The sequence below is a fragment of the Coenobita brevimanus genome, chromosome 57 (genome assembly GCF_032717465.1).
Source record: "Coenobita brevimanus isolate Jiangsu-jjx chromosome 57, ASM3271746v2, whole genome shotgun sequence".
Lineage (NCBI taxonomy): Eukaryota > Metazoa > Arthropoda > Malacostraca > Decapoda > Coenobitidae > Coenobita > Coenobita brevimanus.
In genome coordinates, this window is record NC_137010.1 from 58,200,969 (window position 1) to 58,223,468 (window position 22,500).

Sequence of the window (22,500 nt, forward strand, 5' to 3'; positions counted from 1 at the left end):
TGGAGGTTATGTATTCACCCGTGCCTCTCTCTCTCTCTTTCTGTCTCTCTCTCTCTCTGTTTCTTTCTCTCCCTGCTTGTCTGTCTGTCTGTCTGTCTGTCTGTCTCTCTCTCTCTCTCTCTCTCTCTCTCTCTCTCTCTCTCTCTCTCTCTCTGTCTTTGTCTGTCTGCCTGTCTGTCTGTCTCTGTCTGTCTGTCTGTCTGTCTGTCTGTCTCTCTGTCTCTGTCTGTCTGTCTCTGTCTCTGTCTCTCTCTCTCTCTCTCTGCCTGTCTGTCTCTGTCTGTCTGTCTGTCTGTCTGTCTCTCTCTGTCTCTCTCTCTCTCTCTCTGCCTGTCTGTCTGTCTGTCTGTCTGTCTCTCTCTCTCTCTCTCTCTCTCTCTCTCTCTCTCTCTCTCTCTCTCTCTCTCTCTCTCTCTCTCTCTCTTTGTGGTCAGTGAAGGGTCTGTTAAATTTTGAGGTGGATCAAGTCCGGAATAAATCATAAATATATTGGCGTCAGCAGAGGTATGCAGTCTCAGAAATTCAGTAACAGGGCAAACTAAGACCGTAGAGTTCATTGCTTGACTGTGAGACCGTAAAAATACTCGTCTTGTAAGAAAGTGGAATTACAGCATATTATTTTGGCGGTGGCGGAGGTATGAACTCTCTGAATACCTTCTAGTCTGTTATTGCTACACCAGAAGAGTTTAGACAGCTTTGTAGAGACTTTTTGAACTACAGGAATAAGGTACATTCTTTATTAACCCATTCACTAACTCAAGTCTGCCTTAGGGTGAAGAAAAGTAGTCTGGATAAGTGTAAAATAAACAACGTGCACGGACTGAAGAGGTTAACGATGAGCCCTGTTGGTGAGTCAGTGTTGAGGATTCTGAGAAGGGATGATGGTGAATGTCGTGTAGTGTGCGCAATGCTCCCTTCACACGCCTTCATAATCCTACACGCATCCTGGAGCGAAAGTTGACAATCCTCCACCAGCATTGTGTCCTTCCTATATCACTCATTCAGTCCCAGAGAGAAGAGAGTAACATTCCTTCACGTACTCTCTTGTTCTGTGCTTCCCATTGGCATCACGTAAATAATACCTCTTGTAACACCTTTCATTACCACACCCTGTAGAAAAATAGCCAACTTTTGCTCATGGCTGTATCTGAGTAGGTTCTATGGAATTATAAACGTGTACAGTCACTAAAAAAAAAATTATTGAGTAGGTGGACGTTTTTTGCTCATCACATCCACGCAAAATATAAGTGATTAAAAAGAAGGACTAATATTTACAATGAACTCCATCCTGAAGGGAAGAAATGAAAAAAATGGCATAGTCATTAATTTTGGCCTTGCAGTATTTTCCTGAAGTTAAATCGTCTCATCGTGCACCTGTTAACCAATCATTTTTCTTTCTTTTTTAATCGCCTACGTCCTGTTTGGGTGTTTGTCAGAGGAGGTGAAGTGGGTAAAACACACACACACACACACACACACACACACACACACACACACACACACACACCTGTATAAGGAAAACTAAACATTATAGGGCAGGGGGTACATGTTCAGAAAAAAATCCGATGACCGTACCCTGATGTTGCTGAGAGATTTGTGTTGATAGCTACTTGAGGGCATTGAAGTCTCCTCTCTCTCTCTCTCTCTCTCTCTCTCTCTCTCTCTCTCTCTCTTTTGATAAGTTATACAGCATTAATATCGTTGTCACCCACATACATAGTACATTCAAGTCTCCTCTTTTGATCACTACTTGAATGCATCTTTTAGTAGTAATAGTAGTAGTTGTTGTAGTATGGTGGTAGTGGTGGTAGTTCTAAAAGTAATAGTGGTAGTAGAGATAGTAGTAGTAGTAGTAGTGGTAGTAGTAGTAGTAGTGGTAGTAGTAGTAGTAGTAGTAGTAGTGGTAGTGGTAATGATGATGATAATGTTGCAGTTGTGTGTGTGTGTGTGTGTGTGTGTGTGTGTGTTGGAAGGCGGAACCGGAGGCACACCGTGATGCCACCAAGGACACGCACACGCACACACATACTCACACACGTACACACAAGCAGACACGCGTGAACGCACATCGCTCTAATTTGCAAAAACGTACACACACACATACACACGAATTCTCACCTTGGAAGAGAGAGAGAGAGAATTCATTTAACACATTCCTTATCTATGACTCTCTCTCTCTCTCTCTCTCTCTCTGTAGTTCCTGCTTCCCCTCTTCTCGTTCCTCCTCCTCCTCCTCCACCACCACCACCACCCTAAACACGCTCCCTGCTCCCATTTCTAAACTCACTTTCACCCTCTCTCTCTCTCTCTCTCTCTCTCTCTCACACACACACACACACACACACACACACACACACACACACACACACACACACACACACACACACACACACACACACACACACACACACACACACACACACACACACACACACACACACACACACTGCCAGTGAGACATCCCAGCCACGTCACAACACAGACGGTCAGTATTAGTGCCGAAGTGGCGACGTGTGATGGTACGTTCCTGAGCTGAATAAAATCGTCAGACGGTTGCAAGAGTAGATTTTAGGACATACAGAAGCGGTTAACACAAGCTCCTATAACCCACTCTGCTGAATAAAATCGTCTGGCTTTAAATCAGCTAATCGTAGACTTCTCCCGACCATGAAGCCTCCTCTCTCTCTATAGCAAAATCGTCCATAGTCTGTTTTCATCTGAGGGTACTGGGTCAGTCATAGAGCTTTGTGGCTGAGTGGAATTTGGTGAGCCTTGCAGCCGTGTTCTTAAAAATAATCCCTTCCCTAAACTTTCCATTTTCGTCGAAGGAGTTTTGATTTCCATCGGTATCCAGAGAGATACCCGTGGAAGGGAAGGCAAAATGTTCAGGTTGGTAGACCTGTTAAACTAAAATGACCCATCCTGCTGATATTTGGTATGATGGAGCGTTGTATTTATAAACTAATACATCAAAACACGCATATCTCGTGCTGGATAATGAAAGCACAACACATTTGAGATGTGGGAGGTGGCCACCACATCCATACTGTTGGTTTGTATTCAGCCATAAATGCCATTCTGGCCAACACTGCAGCGGTGTTCACTCAAGACAATATTTTGATAAATTATATTCGAAGAATATCATTATCTTTAATGTTGTTATTCGTAAGTGTAAAAATCACTTGTTAACGTCCGTCTCATGTACTCGCATGGCGGCGCTCACTTGTTTTTCCAGCTGGAAGACATGAGCCGAACCACTCGTGTGACCTTGATGGCAGATTTTCCTTTCCGGGCAAATTAACAAGCAAATTATATCTTGAAAAAAACTCCTCGTGTAACCTTGGCCATAATGTATAAGATTTGTCAGTGTCAGATCATACAAGACTGGATGAATATCGGAGGTAGTGCGTCGTCTGCTCTGTTTATGTCTGGCTAGAGATCTCAGTCGACGTGGGTAACACTTCTAAAGAGATATAAATAGCACTTAAGAATCAGCATATCGTTGTCAATCGTATTAATAAAATTGTACAGTAGCTTTCATCGACATTTTAAGTATACAGGTATTTAAGACAAACTGCAAAAGAACGCACAAAAACTGCGAAGGGATTTTTGAAGAGACTATTCAAATGATTCCGTCAAGTTCCAATAATTTCGGCTGCTCGCGGGGAAGACTTTGCCCTTCTAGCAGCTCAGAAAGGGAAGAACTAAAAAAATAAATAAATAAAAACAATTCAGTGATGGATGTCCTTCCCATGCATCTAAAAGGGAAGGAAAAGTTTAAAATATGGGCGTTACTTACCAGTGAGTCTCCTTGGTTGCTAGTCATATTAGGCCTCCAGTCTGACTCCACATGGCATCATCTGAACTGAAAGGGGTTAAGGACTGTCAGGTTGTAGTAGTAGTAGTAGTAGTAGTAGTAGTGGTAGTAGTAGTAGTGGTAGTAGTAGTAGCAGAGGTAGTAGTAGCAGAGGTAGTAGTAGTAGTAGTAGTAGTGGCAAGACATTATTATTATTATTATTATTAGTAGTAGTAGTAGTAGTAGTTGTTGTTGTTGTTGTTGTTGTTGTTGTTGTTGTCGTTGTTCTTCTTCTTCGTGTTATCCCAAGTTCATCTAAAATCTGAACCCAGTGGACTGCAGGCTGAAGTTGCCCTCCTCCTGCAGTCCGCCATCGTTCTTTCGGGGGATAGGGAGGGGCAGGCGAGAGAGAAGAGGCCAAAAAATGAACAACATAAGGGAAAACAGTGTCATTGCACGGAGAGAGCCAGCCTGTTGGTTGCATAGACGATTGCAGTGTTGACAGTCTTGGCACATCTCTCTCTCTCTCTCTCTCTCTCTCTCTCTCTCTCTCTCTCACACACACACACACACACACACACACACACACACACACACACACACACACACACACACACACACACACTTTTGTTCCTATTCCTCCTCCTCTGTCTGTCTGTCTGTCTGTCTGTCTGTCTCTCTCTCTCTCTCTCTCTCTCTCTCTCTCTCTCTCTCATATATGTGGTAGGGGGAGGGGATGGCCTAGTGGATAGAAGGGTGGAAGGCTGACCGTGCGAACCCGAGATCGAGACCCGGTTGTCGGAAGAAATTTTTATAGGCGATTTATTTCTATCTGACGTAACCAGAAATAGGGATGCGTCTCCTTGGTTACTAGTCAAAGGATTGGGTGTCAGGGGTAAGGATCTTTGTAAGGTTAGAAGAAACGCACCTTATTTCTTTGTAGGTGTGAGTCTCCTTGGTTGCTAGTCAGATCAGTTCCAGTCTAACTAAACATGGTCTTTAGGTTAGAACAGAGGCACTATATAGTTCGAGAATCTCCTTTGTTACTAGTCAAATCAACTCCAGTTTAATTATGATCATTGGGTTAGATAAAACGCACTGTATTTCTGTGAGTCTCCTTGGTTACTAGTCAAATCAATTCCAGTCTAACTACTTATTGTACCTGGGGTAGAACAAACACCATTTATGTATTTTTGGTGAGTCTCCTTGGTTACTAGTCAAATCATCTCTTGCAACTCAAGTCACTAGAACAAAAGCACTTTATATCTTTGAGTCTCCTTGGTTACTAGTCAAATCATCTCTTGCAACTCAAGTCACTAGAACAAAAGCACTTTATATCTTTGAGTCTCCTTGGTTACTAGTCAAATCATCTCCTGTAACTCATGAGAACAAAACCACATTATTTCTCTGAGTCTCCTTGGTCACTAGTCAACTGTATTTCTTTGTAATAGTCCATTGAACCCCACCACAGGCCATATAAGCTACTGTCACACTTCTGAATAATAAAACTATGCTGATTCAATATAGACGGTGCGTATTAGTGCCCAAGTGGTGACATGAGACGCAGTTTTTTCCTAGTTTCTTGTCTGCGTGTTAAGTTGTTTGGTGCGTGCATGGCTGACTGAATGAATTGTGTGTGTGTGTGTGTGTGTGTGTGTGTGTGTGTGTGTGTGTGTGTGTGTGTGTGTGTGTGTTTGTGTGTGTGTGTGTGTGGACAGGTGGATGAATGGATAGATAGGTACGGTAGGTAGGGAGAGAGAGAGAGAGAGAGAGAGAGAGAGAGAGAGAGAGAGGCCAGTAACCTGTGTATGCATGTAGGTGTGTATACATAGACATTAAATGGATATATATATTACTGTCATGTAGTCGTGTGTGTGTGTGTGTGTGTGTGTGTGTGTGTGTGTTAATTTGAGGGGAATTACCTGACCAACGCACCTCTTGGGAAACCCGAGAGAGAGAGAGAGAGAGAGAGAGAGAGAGAGAGAGAGAGAGAGAGAGAGAGTTCGCCATGCAGACAAGGAAGGAGAAAGACAGAATGGAATAAGCAAGGAAAGGAAGTGTGTGGTGTGGTGTGAATGTGGTGGTGTGGTGGTGGTGGTTGTGTGGTGAAGGGAGGGATGTGGTGATGTAACTGAAGGACTTTGATGTGATGTGTGATGATTGTTAACTACGCTGAAGATAATACGTGTGTGATGTTATTTTGTCTTTATCGCTCCCTAACACCTTTTCCTTAGCGATTTATTTTTGGTTACGTTCATGCCTGTTTTTACGTTATGTGTAGAGCACAGTGATATTAGAATTATCACAGAAGACAGTAATATCTAAGCAAAATAAATCGCCAAGGAAAAGGTGTTAGGGAGCATGCGTAGCCAGCAAGAAGACGGCTAAGTTTTTTTTAACACACACACACACACACACACACACACACACACACACACACACACACACACACACACACACACACACACACACACACACACACACACACACACACACACACACACACACACACACACACACACACACACGAGAGAGGTTCAGCACTGCCCATTCTTCTCTCTCTTCTTCCTCTTCATCCTAACCTGACCCAGCCTAACCCAGCCTAACCTAATTCCTAACAGTGAGCAGTTAGGGTCATCTGAGTGGAGATTTGACCTAGGGCGGTAGTCGCTGCTGCTGTTAGGAAGCTTACTAACTCCCTAACACCGCTTCCTTACCGATTTATTTCCGATTCTGCTCCTTTGGTCGATTCCCGGATGTTTGTCGATAGCAAACGATGAAAGAAGCAAAAAATGGATGTTAGTGGGTAGATTGGAGAATAATCATAAAAAAGAGGATGCTAATGGGTACTTTTGGGAATAAATCGCTAAGGAAGAGGTGTTGAGGAGAATACAAGCCATGGTGTTTTAAGTTTGAGTGGCCCAGTTCCCTCAGGCGAAGGCGAATCAAAGTGTACTGTGGCTTCAAGATTAGGACACTGTTTCTCTTATCTTTCCCTGCTATAAAGATCGTAATTTCTGTCCCTTCCTAAGAATACCTATTGCAGAACATACTAGATAGATAGATAGATAGGTAGATAGATGGGTAGATGGATAGGTAGATAGATAGATATAGTTCATGTGACATTGTGACTGGTTGGTGAATGGCACATGAAAAATACACAAGGTAGTCAATATATTCCTAACCATTTCTGTTATAACTTTAACTCCACCTCTTGTGTTCTTCATCCAACATTCACATACATAGATAAATAGATAGATAAATAGATAGACAGACAGATAGATAGATAGACGTGGAGCGGCATTCGTTCCATAAGAGAGCAGACAGTACAGAATCTGGAGCGTGAGAAACACCTCATTTAGTTATGCTGATTTGTATGCTGATCACGTGCCGACCAATGCCATGCTGCGTTTGCTGAGAGAGAGAGAGAGGGAGAGAGAGAGAGAGAGAGAGAGAGAGACGGCTTTCCTACTGTTATCTTCTGTCTGTTTGTACTGTAAAGAGGAGAGAGAGAGATTTGCTGTTTCACCTGCCTTGTCACTGTTACCGGATGTTTAGAGAGAGAGAGAGAGAGAGAGAGAGAGAGAGAGAGAGAGAGAGAGAGAGAGAGAAAGATAGACAGACAGACAGACAGACAGACAGACAGAGATGTGCAAGAAGTCAAACCCACAGAACTCCCCGCCAATGACCCGAAGCCTCCCCAAGCAGACATCAACATTGCTAAGGGCACACCATAAACAAGGGCGCCTTAAATGCCACGCCACCTGCATAAAAAATACCCGGACACCTGCGCACCACATTCCACAGCGAAGCGCGGGAGGTGGTGGGCGAGGGGGTAGAGCGGTGGCCAGGTGTCGTAATGGCCGCGAGTTCGATTCCCTGGTGGATAGGGGACTGTTTTAAGTTAGTGAATTATGTTAGATATGACTGATCTTATACCTACCGACATGTCGTAAAAATACCCCCGCAAATGCCAATACACCAGTCCTGTATGAGGCAGCCCTGGTGTGTATTCAATATGGACGGTGGGTATTAGTGCCGAAGTGGTGACATGTGGAGAGAGAGAGAGAGAGAGAGAGAGAGAGAGAGAGAGAGAGAGAGAGAGAGAGAGAGAGAGAGATAGCCTTCCTTAACCCCTTCAGTACGAGATGTCTTTCCAACCCCCTGTAAGAGATTCCAACTCCCTTTTAAGAGATGCCATCCCTTTTATTTTTGGTAGGTGCTGGTAGGTAGGTAGGTATGTAGGTAGGTATGTAGGAGGATGGATGGGTTGGTAGGTACGTAGGAATGAAGGTAGATAGATGGATGGTTTGGTAGGTAGGTAGGTAGGAGGATGGATGGGTTGGTAGGTAGGTAGGATGGCAGGTAGGTAGATGGGTGGGTAGGTAGGTAGACAGGTACGTAGGTAGGGTGGTACTGACTGGCGACTGGTTGGTAGATTGGTACTATAAATGGTAGGTTAGATGGTTGGTAGATAGGTTGCTTTTTTTTTTTTCTTTTTTTTTTATCATTCCTAACTTTTAATGTAAGAAAAAAAATCCTGTAAAAGATATAGTTTGATTTTTTCTTTTTTTTTGAAGGCGTCAGTGGGGGAAAAAAGTGTTCCATTTTAGCGAGACGTTGTAGTTGTGTGTGTGTGTGTGTGTGTGTGTGTGTGGAGAGAGAGAGAGAGACTGGGTACGTAAGACACCAGGTAAAGCTGTACTAGGAAATCTTTGGCACAATGGCTTTACCCAGGGAGGTGACCCCGGTTTTTGCTGGTCATGAGAGAGAGAGAGAGAGAGAGAGAGAGAGAGAGAAGGGGGGGGGGAATGTAAGGATGAAATGTTAAAAAATGTGCGCCACACCACTGCCTTGCTCCCAGCTCACATCCCCCGCTCTCATATACCTCTCCACTCCATCTGTCCGTCTCATCCTTGGCCTCCCCCTCCCTCTCCCCCCTCCACCTTGGCCTCCCCCTCCCTCTCCCCCCCTCCACCTTGGCCTCCCCCTCCCTCTCCCCCCCTCCACCTTGGCCTCCCCCTCCCTCTCCCCCCCTCCACCTTGGCCTCCCCCTCCCTCTCCCCCCCTCCACCTTGGCCTCCCCCTCCCTCTCCCCCCCTCCACCTTGGCCTCCCCCTCCCTCTCCCCCATCCACCTTGGCCTCCCCCTCCCTCTCCCCCCTCCACCTTGGCCTCCCCCTCCCTCTCCCCCCTCCACCTTGGCCTCCCCCTCCCTCTCCCCCCTCCACCTTGGCCTCCCCCTCCTTCTCCTCCCCTCCACCTCACTCACATACACTCTCCTCGTCAGTCTCTTGCTGTCCATCCTCTCCACATGGCCAAACCACCTCAGTGTGTTTCTCCTAATGCTTTCTATCACATCCACATCCACACCACAACGCTCCTTCACTTCCGCATTTGTCAGTCTGTCTCTCCATGTGACTCCACATGCTCCTCTCAGATAACTCATTTCCACTGCTCTCACTCTTGTGTCCCTCCAACAAGGTCCAAGCTTCACTTCCGTACGTTAGGGTTGGTATCACAATACTGTCATGTAGTAACTTTTTCACTTCCATACTCACTTCCCTGTTTCTTATCACTGCTTTCAAGGAACCAGCAACCTTTCTTCCTTGTTGTACCCATTCAAGCACTTCACCCTCCAAACTTCCATCCTTACTCATCACACTATCCAAGTACTTAAACGCACTTACATTTTCCATTTCCTCACCATCCAGCCTCACTGTACATTCAGTTACTTCATTTCTCTGGAAGACCATAGCTTTACTCTTCCCTACATTCATCTTTAGATTCCATTTCTTACAGACATTTCCAAACTCATTCACCAAGCCTCGCAATTCCCCTTCTTCTTCACTTAACAACACAGTATCATATGCAAACAACAGTACATGGAGTTTCCAAACTGCCCTGTCTCATTAGGGCCGCTCCAGCATCCACTACCCTACCTTGTATCCCTGTCTCATTAGGGCCGCTCCAACATCCACTACCCTACCTTGTATCTCTTTTATTACTCCATACATATACAGGTTGAACAACCATGGAGACATGGCTCATCCCTTTTTCAATCCAACATTCAAGAAGAAGAATTCACTCAGTTCATTGTCGACACGCACTGCAGCCTTAGCACCCTCATATATACTCTTCACGGCCTTCAACAACTTCCCATCTACTCCAGATATGCTTAATACTTTCCACAGTCCTTGTCTATCCACCCTGTCATATGCTTTCTCCAAATCCATGAGGGCCACGTACAACTTCTTTCTCTTCTCTAGAATCATTTCCACTGAAGACCTAAAAATGAATGTCTGATCTACGTAACCTCTTCCCTTCCTAAAACCCCCCTGTTCTCCTCTAACTAATTCCTATGTCATTTCCCTGTCAGTAAGAATCCTACCATATACTTTTCCTATTACACTAAGAAGACAAATGCCCCTATGATTACCACACACTTCTTTTACCCCTTTTCCTTTGTACAAGGGAATAATTATACCTGACTTCCAATCCTCCGGGAGTTTACCTTCCTCCCAGGCCAATCTGCACATCTTCCATATCCATTCTACTACTATCCCCCATGCTTCAGCATTTCACCACACACTCCATCAATTCCTGGGGCTTTCCCCAGTTTGACTTCCTTCATTGCTTCCACAACTTCCATCCTACGGATTTCTTCCTTTCTTCTCACCTCCCTCCTTCTCCTAGCCATTCCCCAGCCACTTATACTCGCATTACTTCCATCCTCTATGTTCAACAATTCCTTAAAGTGTTCTCTCCATCTGCTCACTTTTTCTCCCTTCTCCACTAGTAATCTACGACGCTTCGTTACTCCTTATGCTCAGCGATTTATTCCCCTTCCTTGTATGCTTTGTGTATGGGTATAATAATCGACGTAGTTCACATCACCAGGACAGAAATTGATACTGAGGTGTAATATACGGAATAAATCGCTAAGGAAAAGTTGTTACGGAATCTCAAGGGCCAGCCAGTGCCCCCCGCGAGCCCCCGCCGTGAGAACAGGTAGACCTTTACGTGATCATATAGAATTTAAGATTCAAGGACGCGGACGTAAAGTTAATTGAATTTCCTATAAAAGGTTAAAGTGGTGCACAGTTTTTCGATCAATTTCAATGTTTTTCGTTGTTGATGACGATGAAGGAGCTGGTGTGTGTGTGTGTGTGTGTGTGTGTGTGTGTGTGTGAGAGAGAGAGAGAGAGAGAGAGAGAGAGAGAGAGAGAGAGAGAGAGAGAGAGAGAGAGAGAGAGAGAGAGAGAAGGGGGAGATGTGTGTGTGTGTGTGGGGGATGTGTGTGTGTGGAGGATGTGTTGTGTGTGTGTGTGTGTGTGTGTGTGTGTGTGTGTGTTCTGTGTATGTATGTAACTATGTATGTGTGAAAATTATGTAGCCTAGTTGTGTTAAAATCTCACACACCAAACACGTACTCCTCTGCCACATTGCGTGCGAGGATGGTAAGAACGGAGTCGATTTTGCCGCTGGTCATATCAAAGGCCAAGGTCACGGGTAGGGGTCAAGAGTCAAATTTTCATCTGTACTCCGTTCACCTTAACTTGGCGAAGATTTTGTTTCTTTTGTAGCTTATTTCACGTGGGTAGGTGTCGGAAAAGTGCAGTACTGTGGCTCTACGTCCATAGCGCTTCTTCGTGACTAGCATCGTATTCCAGGGTTAGTATATGGTTACAGCTCAGCACTGAAGACGGAGAGATGGCAATTTTAGGCCAGGTTAGAGTGAAAGGAGTATAGGTAGAACATTAAGTAAATTAGAGTATATTTGAACATCGCATACTCAGATATTAAGATATGTGGATGGTATAGTCTTGAAGAAGCTCCGTAACACCTTTTCCTTAGCGATTTATTAAGCCTTTTTGCGCCCTGACTCTCTCCTACCAACTTGATATGGACACTCTTGCATCGGTGACGTGGATGAGGATATTATGATGTGCAAAATAAATCGCTAAGGAAGAGATGTTAGGAATCAGTGTGCTAAGGCAGGGCAAAAAAAACTGTGTAGGTAGGATATACTGTACTGTAGAATAGTAGATAGAGAGATAGGTAGATAGATAGATAGGTTGATAGATTGGTAGATGTGCTGGGTAGATAAGAGTAGATTGAATGGCGGATGTTGATAGATTGGTGAATAGATGTGAACTGAGCTTGATAGATATATAGACAGATAGATAATATAGATAGATAGATAGATAAACAGATAGATGCAAGAGACACCCACCCACTCCCTCTCTCCTGTAAAAAAATGTTAAGGTCACTGGATCCGGCTGGCACTATCGATGTTTTTACTGATCTTGCTAAGTAGGTTGGTGGCTCAGTGGTAAAGGACATGCCTGCGGTTTGAAAGGACGGAAGTTCGATATCACAATTAGGGAGGGAATAGTTTGTTTTATTTATTATTATTATTATTATTATTATTATTATTATTATTATTATTGTTATTACTATTGTTATTACAGACAGACATAGACAAAGGGGAGGATTTTGTGATGATGATGATGATTGTAGTGGAGAGAGAGAGAGAGAGAGAGAGAGAGAGAGAGAGAGAGAGAGAGAGAGAGAAGAACCACACTGTATAGCATAGGAGGCTTCGACGCTTCGTAGCACCTCTTCCATAGCGAATTATTTTACATACTACACCGTAACATTTTTCACATGTTAGTTATATCGACATAACAAATAACATAAGAAATAACATGGCTAATAACAACATGGATGTCGAGGTGAAATAAACAGAATAAATCGCTAAGGAAAATGTGTTAGGGAATCAGAAATGTCATTTATAATAATCCCTTTTGAAGGACTTAAGGCGTTTCCCTATTCTCGAGGTCTTTGTTGAAGCAAGGAGAGAGAGAGAGAGAGAGAGAGAGAGAGAGAGAGTTAAATAGATAGATATACACACACACAGAAGGTAGGTGTAAGAGAGAGAGAGAGAGAGAGAGAGTTAGATAGATAGATATACACACACACAGAAGGTGGGGTGTCTATTGAAGCGTGTAGTCTGTAGCACATGCAGCCAGAGAGAGAGAGAGAGAGATAGTCAACGAGTATGGATCTTGGGTGGGATCGAACCTGTGACCCTTCGGATAGGAGTCACGTTCCAGCCTGTAGACCACGGCGAACACAGCTAGCGATAATAATAATAATAAAAATGCGGAAAATATTGATAATGATGGTGATGATGATAAAGGTTGGGGTTGGGGTGTAAGGAAATGGTGGTGGTGGTGGTGGTGATGATGATGGTTGGGGATGTGGTGTGAGGAAGTGATGATGATGATGATGATGACGATGGATGGGACTGAGGTGTAAGGAAATGGTGGTGGTGGTGGTGGTGATGATGATGATGGTTGGGGATGTGGTGTAAGGAAGTGATGATGATGATGATGACGATGGATGGGGTTGGGGTGTAAGGAAGTGATGATGATGATGATGATGGATGGGGTTGGGGTGTAAGGAAGTGATGATGATGATGATGGTTGGGGTTGTGGTGTAAGGAAGTGATGATGATGATGATGGTTGGGGTTGTGGTGTAAGGAAGTGATGATGATGATGATGGATGGGGTTGTGGTGTAAGGAAGTGATGATGATGATGATGATGGATGGGGTTGGGGTGTAAGGAAGTGATGATGATGATGATGATGGATGGGGTTGGGGTGTAAGGAAGTGATGATGATGATGATGGTTGGGGTTGTGGTGTAAGGAAGTGATGATGATGATGATGGTTGGGGTTGTGGTGTAAGGAAGTGATGATGATAATGATGGATGGGGTTGTGGTGTAAGGAAGTGATGATGATGATGATGATGATGATGGTTGGGGTTGTGGTGTAAGGAAGTGATGATGATAATGATGGTTGGGGTTGTGGTGTAAGGAAGTGATGATGATAATGATGGTTGGGGTTGTGGTGTAAGGAAGTGATGATGATAATGATGGTTGGGGTTGTGGTGTAAGGAAGTGATGATGATGATGATGATGATGTTGGGGTTGTGGTGTAAGGAAGTGATGATGATGATGATGATGATGGTTGGGGTTGTGGTGTAAGGAAGTGGTGATGATGATGATGATGATGGTTGGGGTGTAAGGAAGTGATGATGATGATGATGATGATGGTTGGGGTGTAAGGAAGTGATGATGATGATGATGATGATGGTTGGGGTTGTGGTGTAAGGAAGTGGTGATGGTAACCGTGGTGGTGATGATGATGATGGCGATGACAATGTTTTTTTTTTTTTTTATGTGACCCACTCTGGGCATAGGCTCCACTGCCTGCTTTCAAGGCCCAGTAGTCCTCCTACACACCATACACCTCTACATGTCACCACTTCGGCGCTAACACCCACCGTCCATACTGAATACATGCTAGGGCTGTCTCATACAGGACTGGTGTATTGGTATTAGCGGGGGTATTTTTATGGCACTAACACCCACCGTCCATACTGAATACATGCTAGGGCTGTCTCATACAGGACTGGTGTATTGGTATTAGCGGGGGTATTTTTATGGCACTAACACCCACCGTCCATATTCAATACATGCTAGGGCTGTCTCATACAGGACTGGTGTATTGGTATTAGCGGGGGTATTTTTACGACATGTCGGCTGGTCTTCTGGTAGATCAGGAAAGTCTGATTTAATGACATTCAAATCCTTAAACTGTTCCCTGCCCCAGCGGGATTTGAACCTGGGTCCGGTAGGACTGCAGGCCATCTCTCTACCGATTGAGCCACCGCCTCCCCCAGTTTGGGATTTAAGAAAGTAATGATGATGATGATGATGATGATGATTGCTTAGTGAAGTGATGATCGTGGTAAAAGTGCAAATTTGTGATGTCAGGAAGTAGTTATGATGATGATGATGATGGTGATGATGAGAGCGCTAGAAAGTGCAGGTCTGTGATGAAAGGAAGTGATTGTGGTGATGGTAGTGGTGACAGGGGTGGAACGGAAGTGGTGATTTCCTCCCCAGTTTCTCTACGCTTATATAGAGGCTTGCGTAAGAGAGAGAGAGAGAGAGAGAGAGAGAGAGAGAGAGAGAGAGAGAGAGAGAGAGAGAGAATATTTGTAAGATTGAATAATGGGAGTTGGGGGGGGCTGAGAGAGAGAGAGAGAGAGAGAGAGAGAGAGAGAGAGAGAGAGAGAGAGAGAGAGAGAGAGAGAGAGAGAGAGTTGCGTGAGAAGATTGATGGTTGTGTGTGTGTGTGTGTGTGTGTGTGTGTGCTTAAATCTGTCTTCCGTGTGTTTATATTTTTCACAGCCTTTCCTTTAAGGTTAATAACCCACCTACAACACAACAACAAGGTCCTACACCTCTGCAGTCCTCACCTACCACCTAACACCTCTCTTGTGATACACTCTAGTCCTTTTAACCTGGCAGAGATCCCTAACACCCTTCGCTCAGGTGATGGCCAGGTGTAGTCAGACTGGAGGGTTGATTTGACTAATAACCAAGGAGTATAAGTGTTGATGTTAGTATCGGTGTTTCTGTAATGCATCAGTAATATACAACAGGATCCTGAGGTGTAACAAGCAGAATAAATCGCTAAGGAAAAGGTGTTTGCGTAATCTTAACGCCACTTGGAATGCAAGTCACACCTGAGCAGTGGAACAGAGTGGAATGATGTGGAACGGGACAAGGGTGGAGCTGGTGGAACGGTGGAATGGGAGGGTGGGAGGCATTGGGATGGATGAAAATACTGGAAGATGTGGAGAGGTTTTGATATTGAGAGAGAGAGAGAGAGAGAGAGAGAGAGAGAGAGAGAGAGAAACTAAATGACACCTACTGTGGCTTCCTGTTTAATGTACGACGATCTGCCTACAGTGGGGGCAAAAGTTTTCTTCCTCATCCACTACGTCTCTCTCTCTCTCTCTCTCTCTCTCTCTCTCTCTAAAATTAGTAATCGATGGGTAGAGGAATAGATTAATGTCTCCCAGTTTTGGTGAGTAAAAGAGACTGGAATATTTAGTAAATTTATGACTCTCACCGCACGCGAAATTTAGTGTGGGTGTCTTTTGTTTGTGTTGCTTTGGTTGTTGTTCTTTCATTTTTATTTTTTGATTCGTTATTTTCTTCGTATGATGCCCGCAGAAAGTGATTTTACTTATTTCATCTTTACGTGTGGAAAGAACTGATGAAATTTGAAAACTGTGTGTGTGTGTGTGTGTGTGTGTGTGTGTGTGTGTGTGTGTGTGTGTGTGTGTGTGTGTGTGTGTGCAAAGTACATTAATGCATTATCAAAAAAGTGGAATTGTATATAAAACCCTTGTGCCTTCCAAAAAAAATACTCTGTACATTTAGAAAACCCCCAAGATTGCTTATTGTGAAGCTATTGGTCTCCCGTGGCATACTAACTACTGTGTGCTGTGTGCAGTGTTTAGGGGTTCAAATGCCGTCAAGCATAGATTTACGGTTGACTTTTCAGTATCGTATTTTCCTTTCTAGTGTCCTTCCCTTTATATATATATATATATATATATATATATATATATATATATATATATATATATATATATATATATATTCGTCCTTCACGTCACTGTCGGAATGAACAAAACCTGCTGCGGCATTAACATTCCTTCGAGGCCCTGGAGGGGGAGCCAACACGTGCTGACATTGTGCACCCTGGGTGGAGCAGGTGCCACATCCACCCAGGACCCAAACCACTTCATATTTTCCTGCACCTCGCCGTGGAGAGGACCCTGGTTCAGTCCTTGTGAGGTGCTGTCCACCACAAGGGGGCATCGGATCCGTACACAGTGTATGTACTGTACTGTACCTGTAGTACGGCCCCACAGTAGTTGCTTGGTTGTGGTTTACGGGACCGGGGTTAAACAACAACGGTAACAACAACAACAACAGCAACAACATTTTTTCGAGGATGCACTTTTTTCCAAACGATTTTATTCAGTTCTGAAGAGACATTTCGAGTTAAAGGGACGGAGGCATAATTATGTTTTCTTCCTGCTTTTTTCATACAGTCCGACTTTAAAACCTGAAATGAAGGGTTTACATATACCCTTCATTAACCTCTTCATGTCGAGTAAAGTCGTGTGGATGTAGCAAGCATAAAATGAGACAGTATTGAGGGCTGAAACTCCCAAAACCTGTCTACTAAATGCTGTGTTAGAAAGGCGTGCGGAGAAGCATTAGATTTTTATTTTAGAAAATTAGTGTAACATGAGAGGGAACATTGACAGAGATTTTATATGTTGGCCTTAAATACTTGGAGACGTTTATATATCTTGTCATTATTTTTACCTGTCGTTTTAAAAATACATCTATATTTTTAACTGTCGTGGTCGAACTCCTTGACCAGTTACCATTAAACGATTTTTTTTTTCAACTGGGCACGTCATAGGAGCCTGAGAGTGGTTAACATTTTTCTGGCGATGATTTATTGTGTGCCTAGAGGAAAGCTAATGGGAAATAATTGTGGAAAAACACGAGTTCGAGGTGCCGAAACGTAAAAATCCACCGAACGCACCAAAAGAACCAAAACAAAGCGTGGGCGAGCAGGAAGGGCGCGTCGGCAGTAAACCTTTGGGCGTGTAAAGAAAACGGTGCTGTGTTTGTTTTGGCGGGAGAGAGAGAAATAAAAAAGACGATTATGTGACTGCTTGTTTGATTGTGCCTGAGATAATTGCCTTTCTCCTTTAAGTGGTGTATGTTTGGATATTCTCTCGCTAAATAAGAATAGGGGTTATATCCTAAATGGTTTCTTCAATACTCCACAGCAGCGCCATTTAAGCATCTCTTCACATCTCTTGACTTCATACTCACGCCATTCGCTCTCTCTCTCTCTCTCTCTCTCTCTCTCTCTCTCTCTCTCTCTTCCGTACTCAGCTTCCTGTTCCTTATCACACTTTCCCATTTTCTCTCATCCTTCACCACGGTAATTATGATTATTTTTTTTTCACCATCCAACATTTTATTTTCATTTCCTTTACCAGCACACTAATCACATAAATCTAATTTTTACACAAATCACATTGCTTTTTTTTTTTTTTTAAATTCACTTTGACGCTTCGACTATCATACATTTTTGCAAAAGTATATACATTGCACAATAACCACGCAATTTTTCCTATTTTACTACAGTACTTTATTTCAACTACTGTCATTATTTACAAATATAAGAGTAATAGTAACAGAAGCAGCAGACCAACAACAACTACCTAAATAATGTTTTTATGCCTACATGCCTAAGTATTTTGGTCATTATTATTATTATTGGTATTATTATTATTATTATTATTATTATTATTATTATTATTACTGTCATTATTATTGTTAGTGTTAGTATTGGTATCATCATCATCATCATCATCATCATCATCATTATCATCATCGCCAATATTCTTGTTTTACGCCTACGTCCTTTAATATTTTAGTCACTGCATGATAGTATTGTGATCCCTACCCTGACGTATGGAAGCGAGGCATGGACCTTGCAAGAGGGGAACAAGTCATGAGTGAGAGCAGTGGAAATGAGTTACTTGAGAGGAGCATGTGGAGTGACGTGGAGGGACAGGTTGACGAATGAAGAAGTGAAGGAACGCTGTGGGGTGGATGTGGATGTGGTTGAGATTAGGAGAAATACACTGAGGTGGTTTGGACATGTGAAGAGAATGGAGCATGAAAGACTGACTAAGAGGGTGTATGCAGGTGAGGTGGAGGGAGGGAGAGGGAGAGGTAGACCGAGGATGAGGTGGAGGGATGGAGCTGAGAGGTATATGAGGGAGGGGGGAATGAGTTGGGGGGGGAGGGTAGTCAAATGGTGGGTGACAGCGACTTGAGGGCGTTTTGTCTGCGGCCACCCTTTGCGGGATTAGGGCCTCGGGCAATAGATAGATTATTATTATTATTATTATTATTTTTATTATTACTATCATTATTATTACTTTTAGTGTTAGTATTGGCATCATCACTATCATCATGATCATCATCATTATCATCATCATCATCATCATCCTTCTTCTCATCATCATCATTAATATTCTTGTTCTATGCCTACATGCCTAAATATTTTGGTCATTATTATTATTATGATGATGATTATTATTATTATTTATTATTATTGCAATCATTATTATTAGTGTTAGTATTGGCATCATCATTACAATCCTCCTCTTCCTCCTCCTCCTCCTCCTCATCATCATCATCATCATCATCGTCATTATTTTGCTTGCTCTCTAACCCTTCCCCCTCTCTCCCCCCAGGACGTGATGACCCCCGGGATGGTAGAGAACCTGATGAGGGGTTTGGCATCACAGTTGGCAGAGAAGGAGGATGTGGTTCTATGCAACGACGTCCGCAATAAGCTCTTTGGCCCACTTGAGTTCTCCAGAAGGGATCTTGGTAGGCTGGCTTAACACACACACACACACACACACACACACACACACACACACACACACACACACACACACTCTCTCTCTCTCTCTCTCTCTCTCTCTCTCTCTCTCTCTCTCTCTCTCATACAATACCCCTCCTGCATATAGTTAGGTTAAGTGATACGTATATCCACCAAGTTTGACTTAATATACTCGATTATCTGTAACAGTACATGGAAATTCATCTATATATCTATGTACCAAATAATCTCTATATTAGGCAGACGGGATATGAAGGATAGTGCTGGAATCCTATATTTTCTCCAACGTTTTGAGGTGCACAGAGTCCTAAAGAGTTCCGTGTATCCCAAATGCTAGAGAAAATATACCTTCATGCTCTAACTTCTATATCTCACCCATCCAAATAGGCCTCAAGTCTCAAATTGGCATATAATTTCTCTACAGTATACCTATATCTCCTAATCCACATCTAACCCTAATCTACAGTGAGATCACTAGCCACACTAGGCATCTTTTGCTATATCCATCTACTAATCTATCAGTACATCTTAACATCCAAACCAGTATCTAACAAACATCTAACCTCCAATCTGATCCCCAGCCACACTAAGCATCTCACGGTATAGCCTTTTACTAATCCATCAGTATATCTTGCATCCAAACTAACATCTAACAGACATCTTAATCTATCAGTATTTTAACCTCTAAACTAACACCTAACAAACATCTGACTCACAATATCCTCACCAGGCGCGCTCAACATCATGCGTGGACGGGACAACGGGCTGCCAGACTACAACACGGTGCGTAAGTGCTTCCACCTGCCCCCCGTCGGATCCTGGACAGACATCAACCCAGAACTGGCCAAAGAGAACCCAGAACTGCTCAACCAAATACGGGATCTTTACAACAGCGACCTCATGAACATTGACCTGTGAGTAGGGTTGGGTTAGGTGGGGTTATGTTAGGTGAATTAGGTTAGGTTAGAATAAACTAGAATTAGTTATGTTAGGCTTGATGAAATTAGGTTAGGTTAGGTTAGGTTTGGTTAGATTAGATTACTTTAAATGTGATCGGATCAAATTAACCCCTCGACCGCGTATAGTATTCCGGAAATACCGATTGGTAGACTGTGTCGTACATTCTGGAAGAGCCGCGCGAGGTGTTGTGAACTTTTTGGTCATTTTTTGCACCTACTGCATGCTTATGCCTGATGAGTGGGTCGCGAATCGTCAGTGTGGAGTGTAAACATTGTCTAACTAAAATGTTATCATGTTTGGCTAGGTATGAGCGGGTCAAAACACATGATGAAAACAGAATTTTCTTTACTGGCTTTCCCCAACCAGGGACATTGAAAATGTTTTGGGTCGCTGCAGCTAAGGGGTTAATGAAGACCGGCTTGGATTATTCTAGACTGGATTAAATTATGTTATGAGGTTCTCTGTAATGGCAAATTGGGTGGATGAACGAACTGGGCACAAGGATGCCTTTTTCATGGTCTATCTTGCCATCCCCTGACGATTTTATGCAGCTGAAGACACACCCTTTGACCTGGAGGGTTTGGATACGGCCTCAGTCAACCCCCTCAGTACGAGAGGCCTTTCCCAGCTGAGTAAAATCGTCTGGTAGAGGGAATGGTAAGCGAAGAAGGGACATCACCTGGGACACAAGAGACTTCAAATTTTTGCCTTCTTGGACGCACTGTAGTCTGCTTTCATCTGACGGAGCTGGGTCACTGCTGCATCATTAATATTAAGGCTCATATTCCCATCCAATAACGAAATTCCCCAGCACCTCGCCCCTAGTGATTTATTTTTTGGATGTGGCTGGTTAATATCCTTCTGTATGTTGTCTATGCAGAGTATGGCGACATTAGAACGACTTAAGTAACACAGATGGGGACGGCAAGGTGTAATAAAACAAAATAAATCGCTTAGGAAAAGGCGTTAGGGAGCTTCCTCAACCGACGAGAATACCGGCATAAGCGGTGGCTGCATAAAATTTGGCAAGTATTTTTTTTTATAAGGTAAGAATAAGTCTCCTTGGTTACTATTCAGATCAACTCGCCAGTCTGACTACACTTGGCCATAACTGAGCTGGAAGGGGTTACGAATCTGTCAGGTTAAAGTGAATGCGCTATAGTTTTTTATTTATTTTTTCAGGCATTTTCCAGAAACTTTAATGCATGGAAGGAAAATTTGAACATTCCAAAAGTTGACATGGACAGTTTTCAGTCTTTTACCTATACCCTTCAACCTCTGTCTCTTCGCCGCACTGTTGCATCTTTATCTCTTTTCTATCGCTACTTCAATGGTCACTGCTCCTCTGAACTGGCTGCTTGCATCCCTCCACCTCTACGACGGGCGCGTGGCACCCGTCTAGCAGCAAACTCTCATCCCTTTTCTGTCCAACTCTCTAATGGAAGAGTTAACCGTTACTCCCAGTCCTTCATTTATGCAACAGGTCAACTCTGGAACTGTCTCCCTCGGTCTGTAATGATCTCCTGTCTTTCAGACGCACTGATTCCATGCATCTCGAAATGAACGGATCTTGAATTTGGCTCTCTTTTGTATTGTTTCTGTTTTTTTCTTGGAAGGAACGGTTTGCGGGTTCCTGGCCTTTGGTTCTTTCTTGCATAAAAAAAAAAAATCTTAATTTTTCCTTTTGTCTCGTATTTCACGTAGCTCACTGGCAGAAAAAAACAGCTTTGAATCCTTCTCATAGCACTTCTTCGTGATTAGCACCATTTTTTTTTTTTATGTTACAGTTCAGCGTTTAAGATGGAGAGATGGTAGTTTAAGTTCAAGTGGAAAGGGCCTGTCATTTCCCGCACTTCTTCGTGACTAGCAAAATATTTCTTATCTGTTGTTATCATAGTACTCGGCGTTCAAGAGAGAGAGAGAGAGAGAGAGAGAGAGAGAGAGAGAGAGAGAGAGAGAGAGAGAGAATTTTACGCCATGTTTTTTCCTTCATCTGAATAAATAGTTTTCTGGATGCGTTCATGAAAAGCAAGGGTGATTTTTTATTAACTAATTTCTCTCCGCCTTCAGACGATTTTCTTCAGCTGTTTGACTCCCTAACGCATTTTCCTAAGCGATTTATTTAGCTTATTACACCTTACTGTGCACGCCTGTGTTATATAAATCCCTCTGATGTCGTCATACTCTGCATAAATAACGTACAAAAGGATAATAACCAGCCATAACCAAAAAATAAATCGCTAAGGAAGAGGTGCTTGAGTAAAATAATCAAAAGGTAGCAGGTAGTCAGACTGAAGTGTTAAATCGATCTGAAATGTGGTTAGTATTGGATCATATTACATAGCAGGAAGCGAGGGGTAGG

The 22,500-nt window shown here is 43.2% G+C and overlaps 1 protein-coding gene across 1 annotated transcript in view; it reads left to right on the top strand.

Annotated features, from left to right (window-relative positions):
* The window catches only part of Duox (dual oxidase), a 160,449-nt gene that overhangs the window by 99,726 nt on the left and 38,223 nt on the right, over positions 1-22,500 (top strand). The window contains exons 8-9 of the mRNA XM_080274509.1: positions 19,024-19,162; positions 19,909-20,092. Coding sequence (XP_080130635.1) covers positions 19,024-19,162; positions 19,909-20,092 — 323 coding nt within the window. The remainder of the gene's footprint in view (positions 1-19,023; positions 19,163-19,908; positions 20,093-22,500) is intronic.